Source organism: Typopeltis vanoorti, chromosome 8 (assembly GCF_054136105.1).
Source record: "Typopeltis vanoorti isolate ZY-2024b chromosome 8, IOZ_Tvanoo_1.0, whole genome shotgun sequence".
NCBI classification, from domain to species: Eukaryota; Metazoa; Arthropoda; class Arachnida; order Uropygi; family Thelyphonidae; genus Typopeltis; species Typopeltis vanoorti.
The window spans coordinates 152,030,867-152,050,365 of NC_143556.1; the positions used below are offsets into that span (position 1 = coordinate 152,030,867).

The 19,499-nt window shown below is 36.0% G+C and overlaps 1 protein-coding gene across 1 annotated transcript in view; it reads left to right on the forward strand.

The window, feature by feature from the left end:
- Window positions 1-19,499, forward strand: part of mask (multiple ankyrin repeats single KH domain) — an 823,307-nt gene that overhangs the window by 252,805 nt on the left and 551,003 nt on the right. The window contains 1 exon segment of the mRNA XM_090396371.1: window positions 13,769-13,984. Within this exon segment, the coding sequence (XP_090252497.1) occupies window positions 13,769-13,984 (216 nt within the window).

Sequence of the window (19,499 nt, forward strand, 5' to 3'; positions counted from 1 at the left end):
AACCAGGGGACCAAATCTGTGCACAATAGTCCATATTATGCATGATCAAGACCGTATATAATGGAACCAGTGTTATATTCTGGACAGGTAAATTGTAAAGAAAGTTGTTATTCACTACGTTTATTATTTCAATTTCCAATCCTAGTTGGACTGCACCATTTGTTATATTAAGAATTGCTTCTAATATGATTCTTTCTCACTTAAGCTAACTCTACCTTACATTTGACCCTCCTTTCTTCCCTCTTAACTCTTTCCCTAGTTCCTGCTCATGTAAAGCAGACCTTAAGGTTTCTGTTGTGTCCAATTGGCGATTAGCAGTCTGCCAAAATTCTCATTTTTCTCAACTAGACAAATTTGTTTGATTATCAGCTGCATCAGTCTTATTGAATTAATATTGTCAGAGAATTTTAGGAAGAGGAACATAGACAAATCTTATAGCTAAATTACATCTATTCATGCAGCTAGTTGTGATGATCCTCTATCAATTTGCACACAGGTTCGCAATTATTTTGATACAGTTCATTGACAAAAGATCAGGCAAAGTCATTAAAGAAACACAAGTTTATTGCTAACTAGTAACATGTTACAAAATGTTACATTCATGGGGAGGAAATTACTTCTCTTAATCATAACTATACTGAAACAGCTTAACATTCGTGTAATTGTTAAATATCTGGCTTCCTCGTAACCTTGGCACGTTGCTTAACAAGTTGGATCCAATGTAAACTTGTTAAGTTCAGTTCCTTCCATTCCTTGTACATAATCATAACCATATTGTTTTGTATATCTACAACTCTGAACTCAAATTCAGACCAACTCCTTTCTATAACCACAATTATTGCTAATACTAATCCTATGCATCTACAATTAAGGAAAAAAGCATTGACAAAGCGTGCCTACTCACAGTAACCTTTATATTCACAGTCCAGTTACATGAATAAAATTTCAGTCCAGATGGATTTTCTTGCTTCTGTTCCTTTTGCTTGATGGTACCATAGTCGCGTAGCTGCTCCATAGATAACTGTGGTGCTCTCAACTAGAGTTGCAGGCGATATCCTCTCTTCGGACTTCCCGTGACTATGGCTGTTTCTACTCTCGGTCACTTGGTCTGAATCGGGGAGAACTCACATCCATATGGTGGATCTCATCCTTGAAACAGTCCGATGATATCGGGGAGATATCCCATTGACACTGCCGCTATGATATTCCATCGGGTTGCTAGGAAAAAACTGCCGAATCTCCGTCACGTTCTCAGGTAGCCTTCTCCTCATACTTCCATGCATTGAAGCAGGAATCCCATAGCTACAGTCTCGTCTTCTCACAGTCAGAACTGGATCCTCTAAGAAGGAAGGTTGAAAAAGACAGAGAGCTTCAGTTCCCTCTCAGTCCCCTTAAATATTTTTCTAATTCTTTGTTTCAATACTCAGGTTTTCGGATTGCCCTGTGGTGTGATTATGTCACTTCAGCTCTCTCCCTCTGAACGTCTCTAATGTGGGTGCCTATTTTTGTTCGCAAGAGACCTTTTGAACTATTATTATTTTTGCTGATTTATATTCCTAATCTTGTTTAATGCCCCTCTCTTTAGTTTTTCATACATCTCTCAACAGGAAATATTTTATGTACTTGACAAGAATATAAGGAATTATTTAAATATTATTCTAACTTCACATTTTACATTACATATACAAGTTTGAAACTCCTGTAAAACCGTGTGCTCGATAAACTAACTAACTTGATTTATCATGCGAGATTTTACACTAGAACCTCTTGTTACAGTCCTCCATTACAAGTTACAGTCCTCCATATCATTGCCACAATCTGATGTGATATCTTCATAACTTATGCATTGTGACCTGAACTTCAGATTCTTGTTCACCACCACAACTTCAAGGTCTGTTGTCTCCTTAACTTTCTCCAAAATTTCCCCACCAAGTATATTCTTTGCTTTGCATCTCATTGTTGCTGGCCATATTTCAGGATCTTACACTTTGCAACATTACATTGAACTGACAGTTCCATACTGTTGCCAACTCACACAATCTATTCAAGTCCTCCAGCAAGGCCATAATGTCTGCTTTATTTCTCATCACTCTCCCCAGTTTTGCATCATCTGCAAACAGTAGTATGTCACCAGTTAATTTAATTAAAATTAAATAACAATGGTCACAAACATAGACTCCCTGTTGCACAACACCAGTGACTTCATTCCTCTGGGATACTGCACTCCCATGCACAACTTGATGATTCCTGAGAGCATGTGCATTTACAGAAAATTTTCTAGGGGTGGGGCAAAGCTTGGAGACAGATAATTACATCAATAGATTTTTATTTTTGTTTTTGTTTTTCCCCTCACAAGTAGATGGGGGGTGCCTGTTTCTCCCCCCCCTCTGCGGATGCCCATGCCTGAGAGCCAGTTGTCTATTTGTGTCACTAATCCATCATCTAATTCCATCTACTTCACTTTAGTTACCAACTTGTGGTGTGGCAATCTATCAAAAAGAATTTCAAAAATTTAAATATATCAATGTGTGCATCTTCCTTGTCCAATACATTTGTCACCTTCTTATAGTACATTAACAAGTTAGTAAAACATGACTTCCCTTTAACAAACCTGTGCTGATAAGCACAAAGAATACCACTGTTATCAACCCACTTATAGAACTTTATAGACATTATAGAGGTCATCCATCTCATTTGGCATTATTCTAGTGTCAGTGAACAGAAATCTGACAGTGGTTGTATGAAAAAAGTTCTTCAAAAAAAGGAAAAGAAAGTGCAAGGTTATGGTCTGATAGCTGCAATGTATTTATCAAGAGAAATAGTGAAGAGAAGATTAAGGGTGTTGGAAGAGTGGAGAGAATTATTGTGTACTCTAGTGTATGTGGATGGACAATTTGCACAAAATGTTGTTGCCAACAAATGTCTATGAATCTTTTTCACCTTGGTGGAATTGGAGAAAGGAAGCTAGTCTCAGTTGTGTAAGTTGAAGTCGTTGAAGAAACAACCTACCTATTTGGGTGAATTCAAAGGTCCCGTACAGAATGATTATCAAAATTTCGAGACCAACAGAGACAGCAAATGGATGCATTAAATTGGGTAGAGAAATTTTGAGTTGGACATAATAATGATTTATGATTTGTGACATGAAATGTCATATTTAAGAAATACGCATTTCAAACTTGTAATGACAGAAAATTCTGTATGTGTGAAAACTGAGGTGGGTGGTAGTGAATGAGGCTGCTAGTTGAGGTTTCTTTAAAAACAACTCATAGTTAAGAATTTATGGAGACACAACACACGTGTTAAGATAATTACTTTACTTAATATTAGGTAAGTAATATTATTGACGACCCCTGAATTGAGGTCATCATCAGAAAAATATATGTATAAGATACAAGCTATATGCCACTGCACTTTATAAAGGTAAAATGAAACTGTTTATTAATCTTCCACCTAGGCTGACACCTCTTGTGGGAAAAAAACTGAATAATATTAAATTAAAAAAAAATGAAAGTAATAAGTAGATGAAAAAAAAAACAAAAAATGTACTATCAACATAAGAAGTCTGAATGGCAAAGAAATGGAGCTAGCTGAGGAATTACATAAGTACCAGATCGACATAATAGGGGTGAGTGAAACAAAAAAGACCAAAACTGGTGAGATCTTTCTGAGCAATAAATACAAAATGTTATATTCAGGCAATGACAATCAAGGAAAAGAAGGAGTAACCATAGTATTCAACACAAAATACGAGGCTAATCTTCTTGAATGGCAGTCAGTCTCAAGTAGAGTAATGTGGGCAAATATGAGAATGGGGAACTGGACAATGAGACTTATTTGTGCCTATGGTCCCACAGAAGGTTCTGCTAAGGTAGAAGTGGAAGAATTTTTTGATGCCTTAGAAAAAAGCAACTGACAAAATGAAAAAGGAAAAGTTGGTCCTTGTTGGGGATCTAAATAGCAGAGTAGGAAATGATTGTGAGACACACAAAAATATTTTGGGAAAATTTGGAGAAAAGAGCAAAGCTAATAATAATGGCAAATATCTGTTGGATTTTTGCTCAGGACATGGACTGGTTATTACTAACACCATGTTCCAACATAAAAATGTGCACAAATTCACATGGAGAGAAGAGGCAAGGAATAAGAAAAGTCTCATTGACTATGTTATTGTTGATAGTGATGTTTTCTCCCTGGTGCAGGACACCAGAGCGTACAGAGGATTTGAAATTGGAAGTGATCACTATTTAGTCTTGAGCTGGATAAAATTGAATTTCATATTGAAAAGAATAACATGTAAGAAAGTTTTAAAGCGAATAAAAGTTGAGCAGCTCTCAGATGTGAACTGTAGACTAAAATACAGAAAGATTATTGAAAAGAAAATGAAAGAGTTTGAGAACAGGAATCAAACCTTGGAGATTCAGTGGCAAACTCTGAAGAAAACATTGATTGATTCTGCTAGAGAGGCATGTGGTGAGGTTGTGTGCATGGATAAAAAAATCAGAACTCCCTGGTGGACACAGGAAGTTAAAGAGGCAGTGAAGGAAAAGAAGAAAGCATATCAAAAGTTCCTGGCAAATAAGTCAGCTTTTAATCTTACAGAATACAGAGACAAATGTAAGAAAGCTAAACAGTGTGTAAAACTAGCTAAACAAAAGTCATGGGAGGACTTTGGCAAGAATATAGAAAATAAATATCAAGAAGGTGGCAAAATATTCTGGAGGTTGTTGAAGAAACTTAGAAATGGAGGAAAGAGTGCTGTAAAAGGAGTTAGAGATGATAAAGGTGACATGAAAACAGGTGAAAAAGATATCCTTGAAGTATGGAGTAATTACTCTGAAAAACTGCTAAATGAAACAAGCAGTGATGACAGCACAGTGGTAAAAAATACTGACCAGGCATGCAGTCAGGAATACATATCCATACTTGAAGTAGAAAAAGCCATCAAATGCTTGAAATGTGGAAAGGCAGCAGGAGTAGATGATATTCGACAAGAAATGCTGAAGTATGGTGGTATAAAAGTCTTACAGTGGCTGCACTGCATAGTTCAGAAAGCCTGGACAGAGGGACGAATTCCCGATGATTGGAGTAGAGCTCTCATAGTACCCATATATAAAAAGGGAAATAAAACTGAATGTGAGAATTACAGAGGTATTTCCCTACTGAGTGTTCCTGGCAAGATCTATGCAAGTATACTTGAGAAACGGTTGAGAAGAATTGTGGAAGAAAAGCTCGGTGAAGAACAAGCTGGATTCAGGCCAAATAGAGGCTGTCAGGATCAGATCTTCACTTTACGACAAATAGTCGAGAAAACATGGGAATATAACAAATCTGTATTTAAGTTTTGTCGATTTAGAAAAGGCATATGACAAGGTGCCAAGAGAGAAGCTATTCAATACGCTGCAGTTATATGGTGTCAATGGGGCATTATATCAAGCAATACTTAGTCTTTATTTGAGTTGTAAGTCAGCAGTTAGAATTGAAGGAAGTACAGGAAGATGGTTTAATGCTAAATCTGGTGTGAGACAAGGATGTACATTATCCCCTCTGTTATTCATTATCTATATGGATCACATTATGAAGGAAAGTGGTATTAAACCTGATATCAAAATTGGAGATGTTAATGTCAGCTCTTTGCTTTATGCGGATGATGTTATACTTCTAAATAAATCCGCAACAAGTCTGCAAGATTCTCTGACTAAATTGAATAGCTGTTGTAATAGATATGGTATGAAGGTCAGCAATAAAAAGACAAAGACAATGAAAATAGGCAGAATCATTGAAAATGTCAACTGTGTTGTGAATGGAGAACCTGTGGAACAAGTAAAACATTTCAGCTACTTAGGCACTATTTTTAGTGAAGATGGTAAATTAAATATAGAAATAGACAACAAAATCAGCAAAGCTGTTATGGTGGGAAGTCAATTGAATAAATTCATATGGAATAAGAGAGAAATTAGTCGGAACAGTAAATTAGCTGTATACAAGACATTGTTCAAACCAGTTTTAACTTATGGATCTGAGAGCTGGGTCAGAAGTAAAACACTTGACCAAAGACTAGAGACCACAGATATGAGAGTCCTGAGAAAGATTAGAGGTGTGAACAGATGGCATCAATGGCAATATCATATAAAAAATGAGGATATTAGGAAAGAACTTGACATTGTCAGCATCCAGGAATGCGTTAGCAGAGCTAATCTCAGGTGGTATGGTCACTTAAATAGAATGGGCGAGGAAAGATTAGCAAAACAAGTGTTCTCTGCCAGGTTCGCAGGAAAACGACCCAGAGGAAGACCAAGATATAGGTGGATTGATACGGTACTACAGTGCCTTAGACGATAGAAATATAAGATCTAATAATGTTGGAGTCTTGACAAGTAACAGACTGATTTGGAGGAAAATTGTAAATAGGAAGTTAGTAATGATGTAATTTTTTCATGTAGTACTATCATATCCTGTACACCCCTTGAGGAGGGTACATGGCAGGAATTTGATGATGATGATGATTAAAAATTAAGTTAAAATAAATTTATTATTTTATTTATTTATCCTATGGCTATTACATTGCAAGAAAAGGAAACATATACAGTGTCGATGACAATTATGACAGTATGTATATAATTAAAATGTAAATAGACATATATATATTATATAAATCTAAACTTGACATCTCTAAATATATGTATATAGCACAAAAACATGAAATATTCAAGCAACACTAGTAGAAAAAATTTATATCGAAGTTATTAATCCAGTCAATAGTTGCAAGTGTTGGAACTAGGAAATCCTGTTCCTCTCCTTCGTATGCTCTCAGTCGTCATTCTTGGTGAATATCGTGAATGATCGGCTTCTCACTTTCACAGTCACATTGTGGGGAATGAATTTTTTGGCACTTGTAAAAGAAAAGTCTGCACATCGACTGTGGTTAGTCCTTAGCCGATTTAAAGTAATCTAAGTTTTACATGGAAGGTCATATCCAAGTGGTGGTTCTTCAATGCAGGGAAGGTTCTGAATCTGCAAACACCTCCCATCACCTTTCTACACTCTTGATTGACATCAAAATTGTCCTCTAGCAGTCTTATAGCAGTACTAACAGGAGGCTATCTTGATTTCAATCTATTTATTACATTTGAAGCTTCTCTATGCACTTGGAAGATGAGGGTTTTCCTGGATCTTTCTATACTCCCTATATAAGGTGAAGGCTTTTCTTAACTTTAGCCATCAAAGGTTTGCCATTAATACTCTTGGAAACAAAACACAGATTTGAATTGTATTCTGGATCCCAGGCTGCAGACCTAAAGGTGTCCCTATCTTTTGTGCCAAAGATCAAATAGTAGTTATGATCTACAGCCCAGTCGACAAGAGATTCGCCATTCAAGTCATTAGTCCTATATTTCCAAGTTTCATGGTGGCTGTTGAAGTCTCCTATATAAATTGAAGCGTGGACTTGAGTCTCTGACGTGTTGGCCACATCACAGTTGGAGGTTTGTATACATTGATGATGTGATTTCTCCTATTTTTACAGTCGCACTATGGATATTTCCTTGAGTTGACGTTGATACGAGGCAGAGATTATCAATCTTGCTCTGAACATGTGGCAACGCCATATATTTGGTGGAGTGTTGCACCCACTAGATTATACACTGGAATTTTATCCCTTTTCTGAAAATCCTGTTCCTTATGAATGCATGTCTCCTGGATAACAACTACATCTATTTCATTTTTTTTTTTGAGTATTTTAAAAAACACATTTAAGCCAGCTGATGCTTTCAATATTTAATTAGCAGATACGGACTAAAGGACCGAGTTGCTGTGATTGCTGGTTCTGGAAGGAGCCTGAGCTTCTCATTTGATTTGACATTTTGGGTAAATGCGATGTAATCAAATAGTCAGGAGATCTCATGGGATTGTTTGACTGCCAGATATTGTAGACTATTTCGCCGTGAAAATTATGTTGCGCCACTAGTAGGCTAGTCTACTTTTGCACCCCTTAAAATAAATAAAATATAAACACATAAAATATTTAAAAAAAAACAAACAAACAAATTAAAAACAAAACTACGTTAAACATTTCTAAAGTCTCTTGTATTGAGATTTTCTTCTGGGCTTGTTTTTCCTGTTGCTATAAGGGTTGCAGATGGGTCCTACACATTCATCATAATCAAATTCCTGCCATGGAATTTGATGATGATGATGGGGCGTATTAACACAGGGATGTATTAACACAAACATAATTAATCATAGTATTACATGAAAAATTTACATCATCACTAATTTCTTGGCTACAATTTTCCTCCAAATCAATCTATTATCTGTGAAGTCTCCAACATTATCAGATCTTATATTTCTATCTTCTAAAACACTTTTTACCGTATCAATCCACCTATATCTTGGTCTTCCTCTGGGTCTTTTTCCTGCCAACCTGTTAAAGAACGCTTATTTTGCTAATCTTTCCTCTCCCATTCTGTTTAAGTGACTATACCACCTGAGATTCGCTCTGCTAACGCATTCCTGGATGCTGACAATGTCAAGTTCTTTCCTAATATCCTCGTTTTTAATGTGATATTGCCATTGATGCCATCTGTTCATGCCCCTAATCTTTCTCATATCTGCAGTCTCTAGTTTTTTGTCAAGTGTTTTACTTCTGACCCAATTTTGTATACAGCTAATATAGTGTTTTTGACTAATTTCTTTCTTATTTCATATAAATTTATTTAGTTGACTTCCTACTATACCAGCTTTGTTGATTCTGTTGTCAAATTCAATATTTAATTTATCATCTTCACTAAAAATTGTGAAGAGTAGCTGAAATGTTTTACTTTTCTATAGGTTCTGCATTTTTTTGAAGATAAATATAAATAAACAATGCAGTTGATATGTTCAATGTTTTTGCCTATTTTCATTGTCTTTGTCTTGTTATTACTGACCTTCATACCATATCTGTTATAACAATTATTCAATTTAGTCAGGGAATTTTGCAGACTTGTAGCAGATTTATTTAGAACAATAAGATTGTCTGCATAAAGCAAAGAGCTGAGATTAACATGTCCAATTTTGATATCAGATTGATATTTGATATCAGATACTTTCCTTCATAATGTGATCCATATACATAATGAATAATAGAGGGGATGATGTACATCCTTGTCTGACACCATTCTTGGAATTATTTATCTGTCATTTTTGTTCAGGTTTGGATAGTGTTTTAACATTTCACAGACTTTTTTGAATTTTCTCTCAAACCAGTATTTGGTGTGGTGTAGGGACTTGGTGCCTTTCCTGTCAATTCTATGGTATGTTTGGAGTGCATGGTCTGATAGGCCTGTTTTACCATAATGGAGGTATACATTGTGTTGTTTGTGTTAATCTTTTCTGATTAGTATCATGCGTCTTGTTTCCCATATGTAGGGTAGGTTACATGTACATTAGATTTTGTAAACCTGCGGGTGGGCCAGGTATGTAAGAATTCTTTGGAAGAACTGAGAAAATTTCTTAATTTTGTTCGGAGTTTGAAGTCAGTCTGGATGTTGTACTTATGTAATGTTCTGTCTATTTTTTCTGAAATGCCTCTGACATAGGGTATGGCTATGACATCCCTGTAATCTTTTTTGTTTTTAGTGGTATTTTTATGGAGTATCTTGTGAAATTTTTTTTTTTTTTTAATTATTGTAGCCATTTTTTACAAATGTACATTAACACAAATGTACATCTTTTACATTAACCAAACATTTAGCTTTTTAAGCTTTTTTTTTTTTTTTTAAATCTGAGTTCTGATGTTTTTCTAACAGAAAGTTCAGAAAGAATGGGATCCGTTGTTTCATAGTATAATTGGAGACCATTTTCCTTCTTCATCTCTGCGTAAGTTGGAAGAGAAGAAAAATGCCAGGAAGTCAGCTTTGTGTTTAGGTATTTGATGAAATATTGCTATCATTTTTAGGAGTGTGTGTGTGGGGGGGGGATAGCTGATGGACAGATGCTACCTAATGGCCTTTGCAAGGATCCAGAAGACTGGCATTTATACACGCTGTATGTTTTCTGTATTTGACTCTTTTACAATCAGACTTAAATTTGTTAGTGATTGTTTTCCAGTTATTGCAGGCTTCCCTCTCTAGACTGAGCACGAAGCTGGAATTTTGGTTTCAAACTATTTGCAATGTTATGCTTTGACACCTTATTGGTGAATCATGGCTTGAGTATCAGTGGAAATTCTAAATGGAATGGAGAATGATGGTCCTGATGCCTTCATTCTGGGATACTTCCTGTAACATGATGACATGAAGAATCTGGATCTAGTGTAGTAGTTACAGAAGACTCCTCACTTGGCATTGCTGTAATGCCAAGGGAAACAAGTTTGAGGGAAGTGAGTTTCACTAGAAACAAAACCATTGATTAGATTATGGTCTGAGTTACCAAGATAGTTAATCTCAGTGGCATATTTAGAATTGGTGAAATGGAATATAGAATATTCGGTGAGTGGAGGGGGATTGTCTGGTATTCTGATAGGCAGATGAACACTGCGCAAGTTAGTCCCACTCCATGTGGCATCTCCATGGAGTCTGGAGACTTATTGTGGGAGACCCAAATGAACCATCATATACACAAATCCTATCATATCTCTCCTTGAATCCATTCATAATCAGGAAACTCACAACTAATTCTGGCAATCCATTCCACTCGCTCATCACTCTCTGTGCAAAAAATTCTGGACTACACACCCCCTACTAACCACACTCTTAACAACTTCGACAGATGTCCCAAAGTTCTCTATTTGTGATATATTGAAAAATTTCACTTGCATCAATTTTATAAAATTCTTTTAATATCTTAAAAGTTTTTATAATGTCCCTTCTTTTATGCTATCAACTAAACTTTGTAACCCACAAACCTTCCTATCCTTTTAGGGAGTATTCCACAGACCTGTCACCAACTTTGTCATTCATCTCTGAATCTTTTCGACCACCTCCTGGTGCCCTAGAAACCTGTGCTCATTAGTCAAGATGTGTCCAAATTATAGCCATATAAAGAGGGATAATAACTTTTTTTATCTTTACTTGCTGACATGTTTTTCAAAATCCAAGTAATTTGTTGAGCTAATAATTTAGATTGTTTGAGCGATACGTCTGATTTCATGCTATTCTTTAAATATGACATTCCCACAAATTGAGAATGGTATTGTACACATCATGGACCCTCATTAAGTTCACTTAGCTAATTTCAGATAGTACACCCCTCTCTCCCAAAAAAAAAAAAAAAAAAAAAAAAAAAAAAAAAAAAAAAAAAAAAAAAGTTTTTCATCCCTAAAAAATGGGCTTGAGAATACACATGGTTGTCAGGACACTGAACTCTAATACATGATGGAGACGGCAAAGTTGGGTTTTATATGTATATAATACAGGATGAACATAAATTATCTTAGTGGTTTCACTGTTCTATATGCAAAAAAAAAAAAAAAAAAGTACAAAAAAAAAAAAAGGAATACATTATAAAGATTTGCAAAACTTTTTTTATGTTTTTATATGCTATATTCTGTAATGTGGTTTCTTGCCAGAGTCTTTCTTGTATTTCATTATGTATATTTCAGATAGCACTTTACATATTCAAATGTTTTGGCAGTGCCGGAATGTAGCTGTAGAAGAATAAGAAAATAAGGATATATATATATATATATATATCAGAAAAATGACCAAGCCAGAAAATAAACATCTTGGCCGATCCATTGATTGCTCTATTGGGTATATGTGGTACAATGTAATTGTATATATCACTACTCAGCAACCTCTTTAAACTCTATGAACGATTAATTTTGAATTGGCTACAACCCCTAATCGAACCCCATCTTATTGCTGAGCAGGCTGGCTTTAGACCAGGCAAATCCTGCACATCACAAATTCTCAACCTCACTCAATATATAGAAAATGGTTATGAGCAAAAGCTAGCCACAGGAGCAGTCTTTGTAGAACTAACTGCAGCATTAATACCATAAACAATCTCACATTCAGAAATAAAATATACAGAGACTATCGCCTTGTCCTCCTGATCCAATCACTCTTGGAAAACAGACACTTTTATATGGACCTGGGGGGTAGGAAGAGCTGCTGGCACCTCCAAAAAAATGCCCCCCCCCAGGGAAGTGTTATCACCATTACTTTTCAACATCTACGTCAATGATCTCCCCATTTTTCCAGGAACTAGAAATTTTATCTATGCTGATGACCTTGCCATAGCTACTCAATCAAAAAATTTTAAGTCCATTGAAACTACTCTATCACTTGCCTTAAATAGTCTAACCACATACTGTACCAGCAATCAACTGAAACCAAACCCCTTGAAAACCTAGACTGGCCTTTTCCATCTTAACAATAAGGAAGCCAACAGGAAGCTACAGATTTCTTGGGAAAGCTCTAAAATTGAACATTCCTGGAACCTAATCTAGCTCGGTGTGACTCTTGATCGCACCCTGTCATATAAAACCCAACTAGAAAAAACAAAGGCAAAAGTGAATGCAAGAAACAACATTCTAAGAAAGCTTACCTCCTCCAAATGGGGTGTGGACCTTAGCACACTGAGATCTTCTGCCTTGGCCTTTTGCTATTCTTCTGCTGAATATGCCTGCCCAGTATGTCCAGATCCTGACATGCTGAAAAACTTTATCCAGCATTGAATGAAAGCTGCCGCTTAATTACAGGGTGCCTGAAACCAACACTACTAAAAGACCTGTATACTTTGGCTGGTATTGCACACCCCCCCCCCCCCTTCAATTCGAATATCTGCATTCTCAGCTGATGAAAGAGGCTGACAAATGAATGATGAATGCCACCCACTATTCGACCCCAGACCGCAGTGCCCCAAAGACTAAGATCACGACACAACTTCCTGACAACTGTTGAACCACCTAAAAACCTCCCAGAGACAAGACTTCAACAATGGCTTACACTATATCCTGAAAATAATACTGGTATTCCAACAGCTGAACATCTTCCACCTGGTGCCCACTTGGACTGGAATACTTGGAAAAGCCTCAACAGACTGCAAACAACAGAACGCTGCAAACAAAATCATCAAATGGGGCTACCTCACTGGACCAACAATTGTGAGTGTGGGACAACCGAGTCCATGGAACACCTTCTTTCTTGCCCCTTTCTTCCATCACCTTATACAAAAGAGGACCTTATATCCTGCACAGAAAGAGCAGTTGATTGTGCAAGATACTGGAGATACATATGACCATATTGATTGTATATAAGTTATGTATAGCTTCCTTTTTTTTCATATTTAATTATTATTTCCCTGTATAACTCACCTACCCAATCTAAGCTGATCTCATTGTAATGTATCTTAATTTGTTGAAATCATGTTGTACCACTTACTTACTAATGTACCACTTGTGTTTGGATACGAAATAAATAACTATAATTGTACGCTTGATTTCTCTTCTAGTGTGCATTACGAATACAGTGATCTCATCTTTGTGCTTAGCATGTTGGGTTCAGTGGTCTGACACAGCCAAATCACTTATGTTCTTATAGGACTGTGAAGTATGAAATTGTGTATAGTTATGTTTCAGCCAAGTTACTTAATTTCAGAGAGGACTGCAAAGTGCGAAATTGTATGTGTGTAATTGTGTTTGACTGCAAATAATATTTGAATATTGTATATATAGTTATGCTTCAGCCAAATTACTTAATTTCAGAGAGGACTGTGAAGTGAGAAATTGTATATGTGTAATTGTGTTTGTCTGTAATAAATATTTGAATGTTGTATATTTTAGGAACATGAATCAGAAGGAGGTCGCACACCACTAATGAAAGCTGCACGAGCTGGTCATCTTTGTACAGTTCAATTTTTAATTAGTAAGGGAGCAAATGTTAACAAGCAAACTACGAACAATGATCATAATCCTCTCTCTTTAGCTTGTGCAGGAGGCCATTTGGCCGTGGTTGAACTGTTGTTAGCCCATGGAGCAGATCCAACACATAAATTAAAGGTAAGAAGAAATTATCATTTTTTAAAATTTAATTTTGGACATTTGATGTTTTTATGATAATATTCAGAAGTCCTGGTTTGGGCAAGTAGTTTTTTTGCTCTAAGTCCACACAAGCTGGAAAAAAAAAAAAAAAAAAAAAAAAAAAAAAAAAAAAAAAAAAACATCAGCTAACGCCTTTTTAGTCCTGTATACCGGGAGTAGGCGAGGCCATTTAGCCCTATCTAACTTTTGGAGACTGAGTGGGCAGTTCAATCTCCACTGGTACCAATCAGAGATAGATGGTCCGAGGCTCTCACTAATTAAGCAGTACACAGTGAAGAGAAACAGCTCAAATGTGCCGCCATCTCGTGGTCCCTAACCCTAACACAATATATTTAATGTCTGAAATAATGTGGGTTCTACGGTCGATTTTCTTGAGTTTACAGGACGAAAAACCCGCTTGCCTGTGCCAGAGATCGACTAACTCGGGAACCGGTCGAAAATAGGCTTAGAAAAATTTCCTCTAGTTGCCGACTAGACTCGAAACCAAGCCTTCCTTCGTGCGGCCAAGCGCCGTTGTGTGCAAACGCCACATCCACTGAGCTACACAGGCTCTTCCCACACAAGCTGTGGGTTTAAAAAAAAAATTTTTTTTTTTTTCTGTGCTCCAAAGAATTCTTAGGGCATAATGGAACGTATTAAAAAAAACAACAACAAAAAAAAAAAAAAAACACCACTTGCTCTGCAGTTTGTCTGAAATGGAGTTAGTTGTATTTATGTTAGGATGATATTTCTACATTCAGTTCCCATTTTATTTTTCCATATGCACATCATAATTGCTTCCTATTAAAGGGTTTTTTTTTTTTTTTTTAATTCTTATTATTATTTGTCTTTATCTGAAAGCCAGAATACCATCACCTCAAATCCCAGATTTGTCAAATTTAATCAGACAATCCTCATTGCAAATATATAACCTTGTAATGAGGCACATCATCTTGGCTTTCCTTTCTGACTGCCAGTTAAATGAATTTCATCCAACAAAAAGCGCTAAACCTCTTATATCTTAAGATATATCTTATACATTTGCCATGAATGGAATAAGGTTTAAAGAATGCAACCCTGCTGAGTTTCAAAACTTTTCAAGCCACTTTAAGCCTCCAATAAGCAAAATGGTGATCTTTTACGGGGTGATGAACTTTTTCCATATCCATCCATAATTTCACTGGATATCAGCAGATGCCTGATGGTCACTCTGCACCTCAGTGATGTGCAACGTGAATGAATTTCCATCAGGTTGCCCTGTTCTTTTTCTGAAGCTTCATCTTTCCAAACTGAATCACTGTAGAGACACCATCTATTCACCCATCTCATTGAGAGTCTTTACCCTCTACTGCAGTTTTTAAAAAGTCATGAACAGGCTTTTTATAATATCACCTCTCAAAAGCAGCAGCTATTCCTTATCTTTTTAGCTTTAGGTTCAAAGTTTTGCATCCATATGTAGTTACTGAAAATGACGTCTTGAATCGTTTTGTTTCTGTAGTGACAAAACAATTACTTTCTGATATCTTTTCTTCTAGACTTGAAAGGTTGACTATTGTTATAGCTATTCTATCTTGATGTCTACTGAACAGCAGTTTTTCACATTGATAATGGATCCCACATACTCAAATTTGATAAATTCCTCATAATAATAAAAATATATTGGAAAAATTTGGAGAAAAGAGCAAAGCTAATAATAAAGGCAAATACCTGTTGGATTTCTGCTCAGGACATGGACTGGTTATTACTACCACAATGTTCCAACATAAAAATGTGCACAAATTCACATGGAGAGAAGAGCCAAGGAATAAGAAAAGTCTCATTGACTATGTTATTGTTGATAGTGAGGTTTTCTCCCTGGTGCAGGACCCTAGAGTGTACAGAGGATTTGAAATTGAAAAAAAGAACATGTAAGAAAATAGAAAGGGGGATGGTAAATCCCTTTGTTTTTATAGCTGGGTACGAAACTCGGATTGAAATCCATCGTAATCCATAGAGTTTCATGCCGAAAAAACTGTCAGCGAGCCCAAGTGTAAATGATCAATTGGTGTAGTACAACACCAAGGCAACTCTATGCAAAGGTAGAGCAAGCTCCGTCACTAACTTTAATATTCTCTCATAATGTAAAACTCAGCTCCTAAGAGATGTATATATTGATTTCAATCTGAGTTTCGTACCCAGCTATAAAAACATAAAGGTATTTACCATCCCCCTTTCTATTAACATATTTGCCGGTAAAATAGCCTTTCGGCTTATTAAATTAGTAACATGTAAGAAAGTTTTAAAGCGAATAAAAGTTGAGCAGCTCTCAGATGTGAACTAGAATAACACACATAAAATGATCGAAGAAAAAACTAAAGAGTTTGAGAACAGGAACCAAACCTTGGAGATTCAGTGGCAAGCCTTGAAGAAAATCCTGATTGATTCAGCCAGAGGCATGTGGTGAGGTTGTCTGCAAGGATAGAAAAATCAGAACTCCATGGTGGACACAGGAAGATAAAGAGGCAGTGAAAGAAAAGAAGAAAACATATCAAAAGTTCCTGGCAAATAAGTCAGCTTGTGCTCTTAGAGAATACAGAGACAAATGTAAGAAAGCTAAACACTGTGTAAAACTAGCTAAACAAAAGTCATGGGAGGACTTTGGTAAGAACATAGAAAATAAATAATAAGAAGGTGGCAAAATATTCTGGAGGTTATTGAAGAAGCTTAGAAATGGAGGAAAGAGTGCTGTAAAAGGAATTAGAGATTATAAAGGTGACATGAAAACAGGAGAAAAAGATATCCTTGAAGTATGGAGTAATTACTTAGAAAAATTGCTAAATGAAACAAGCAGTGATGACTGCGCAGTGGTAAAAAACACTGACCAGGCATGCAGTCAGGAATACATATCCATACTTGAAGTAGAAAAAGCCATCAAAGGCTTGAAATGTGGAAAGGCAGCAGGAGTAGATGATATTTGACCAGAAATGCTGAAGTATGGTGGTATAAAAGTCTTACAGTGGCTGCACTGCATAGTTCAGAAGGCGTGGATAGACGGACGAATTCCCGATGATTGGAGTAGAGCTCTCATAGTACCCATATATAAAAAGGGAAATAAAACTGAATGTGAGAATTACAGAGGTATTTCCCTACTGAGTGTTCCTGGTAAGATTTATGCTAGTATACTTGAGAAACGGTTGAGAAGAATTGTGGAAGAAAAGCTTGGTGAAGAACAAGCTGGATTCAGGCCAAATAGAGGCTGTCAGGATCAGATCTGCACTTTACGACAAATAGTCGATAAATCATGGGAATATAACAAAGATCTGTATTTAAGTATTGTCGATCTGGAAAAGGCATATGACAAGGTGCCAAGAGAGAAGCTATTTAAAATGCTACAGTTATATGGTGTGAGTGGGGCATTATATCAAGCAATACTCGGTCTTTATTTAACTTGTAAGTCAGCAGTTAGAATTGAAGGAAGTACAGGAAGAAGGTTTAATGTTAACCCCCGAACCAGTCACGACATCTATAGACGTCGAGATAAATCTGGATACGAAGCTCTAAAACCCATTGAATAACATGGATAAGAAGTGTAATTTGTTTCACTATTTCATTTACATTTGCCGGTAGGGAGGTTAAATCTGGTGTCAGACAAGGATGTACATTATCCCCTCTGTTATTCATTATCTATATCAGGCCTGCACAACTTGATTGTCTTTGAGGACCAAACCCAACTTGGACCACCTGACCAAGGGCCAGATCACTTTGGACCTTGAATCTTAGACTGGTAAACTGCAGTTAAACTTACGTAAATTTGTTAGTATGTCTACAGTAAATACTAATTAATATGCATATTTAAATTTTTTAGAGAGTTACAATTAAAATTATATTCAAAATTATTTACAAACAGATATAGTTGCAAAATTTCTGAATAAAAATCAATTAAACATAAACACAAAGTTTGCTAATAATTTTACTGAGAGTATCATAGATATTCTCGGTGAAATATCAGTGACTGAATGTCACATTGTGATGCATTGCATTTCTTTGTTGCCACTATTTTATCAAAGTTTGATGCAATGTTTGAAGTGTCCGTTCTTAATGTGGCCTCTAAATTGATATCACTTAAAGATGAACGCTGTTTAGTTTTGTTCAAGTTCATGACCGAAAATGTTTGTTCACAAGTATAAGTGCTCCCAAACATATAAAATAACTGGTATCCAATAAACTTTTAAATTTATCCTAATCCAGAATAGAATAAAACTCTTGTAAAGTACTCTCCCTATGCTTGATTTCCTGCTTCGGCAGAAAATGGATCCTCAGTCGCTTTTATGCAGACTCCGTCTTCATTACCCAATGGCATTCTTTTCTGAAATTCCTCACTTAGAAGTGATATGTGCTTCTTATATTTTCCACCCACCATTGAATGATATTCTGATGGAATATTCTGTTGACAAGTTAAAAAATGTAACATATTCCCCTTAGCAAGTTGATTTTCAAACAAACTTAATTTCATTTTGAATGCCTTTTATAACAGACATTAACTGAAAAACAAACTTATTTTTTCCTTGTAGCTGTAAGTTAAGGTCATTCAAGTTACCCAAAATATCACACAAGAAAAATAAATCTTGATTCCATTCTTCATCCATTATTTCTTGGAATTTTTCCATATCTTGTTGCAGTTCCAAAAATTCAACTAGTTCATTTTTTAGAGCGACAAAGCATGGCAAAGCTTTACTGCAGCTCAATCAACGTACATCAGTGTGGTATGGTAGATCCCCGTACTTGACATCATTTTCTTCTAGAAATGCCTGAAACATTTGGTGTTTCAAACCTTGAGCTCGAATATAGTTGACCAGAACAAATACTACTTTAATCACATGATTAAACTGCAAAACCTTTGAACATAACACCTGCTGATGAATTAGGTAGTGAAATTTTGTCAATGGTTTACCTGCATACTGTTCAATAAATGTTACAGCACCAACATTTTTTCCACTCACAGATAGAACACCATTAGTGCAAACTGCTACTAAATTTTTTAAATTTAAGGATCGTTTTTTGGTTACACACATCTTTACATTTTCTGCGATCTCCTTGAACACAAACTAGCAAGCTCCTCTGTCACCTCAAAATTCTTATTAACACCTCTTACATATATTAAAAGCTGTACAGTATCTTTCACCTCAGTACTTTCATCCATAGCAAGCGAATAATAGACAAATTCACTAGTCGATTTTTGCAGGTTATCTTTAAGATCCTCGGCAATATCAACCACCCAGCACTTGGTGTAGGTGTGAACAGTCATACTGGACAAACTGATATTTTCAAAATTATTTTTCTTATCAGGACAAAATTCAAAAACGGCAATCATCAGACAGTTTTTTATCAAATCTCCCTCAGTAAATGATTTGCCAGAACAAACTATTTCTTGTGATATTTTTAAGCTTACCTTTGTGGCAACTTCATTTGCAGATGTAATTTTTTTAAAGGCTTGTTGCTCACCACTAAGGACTTT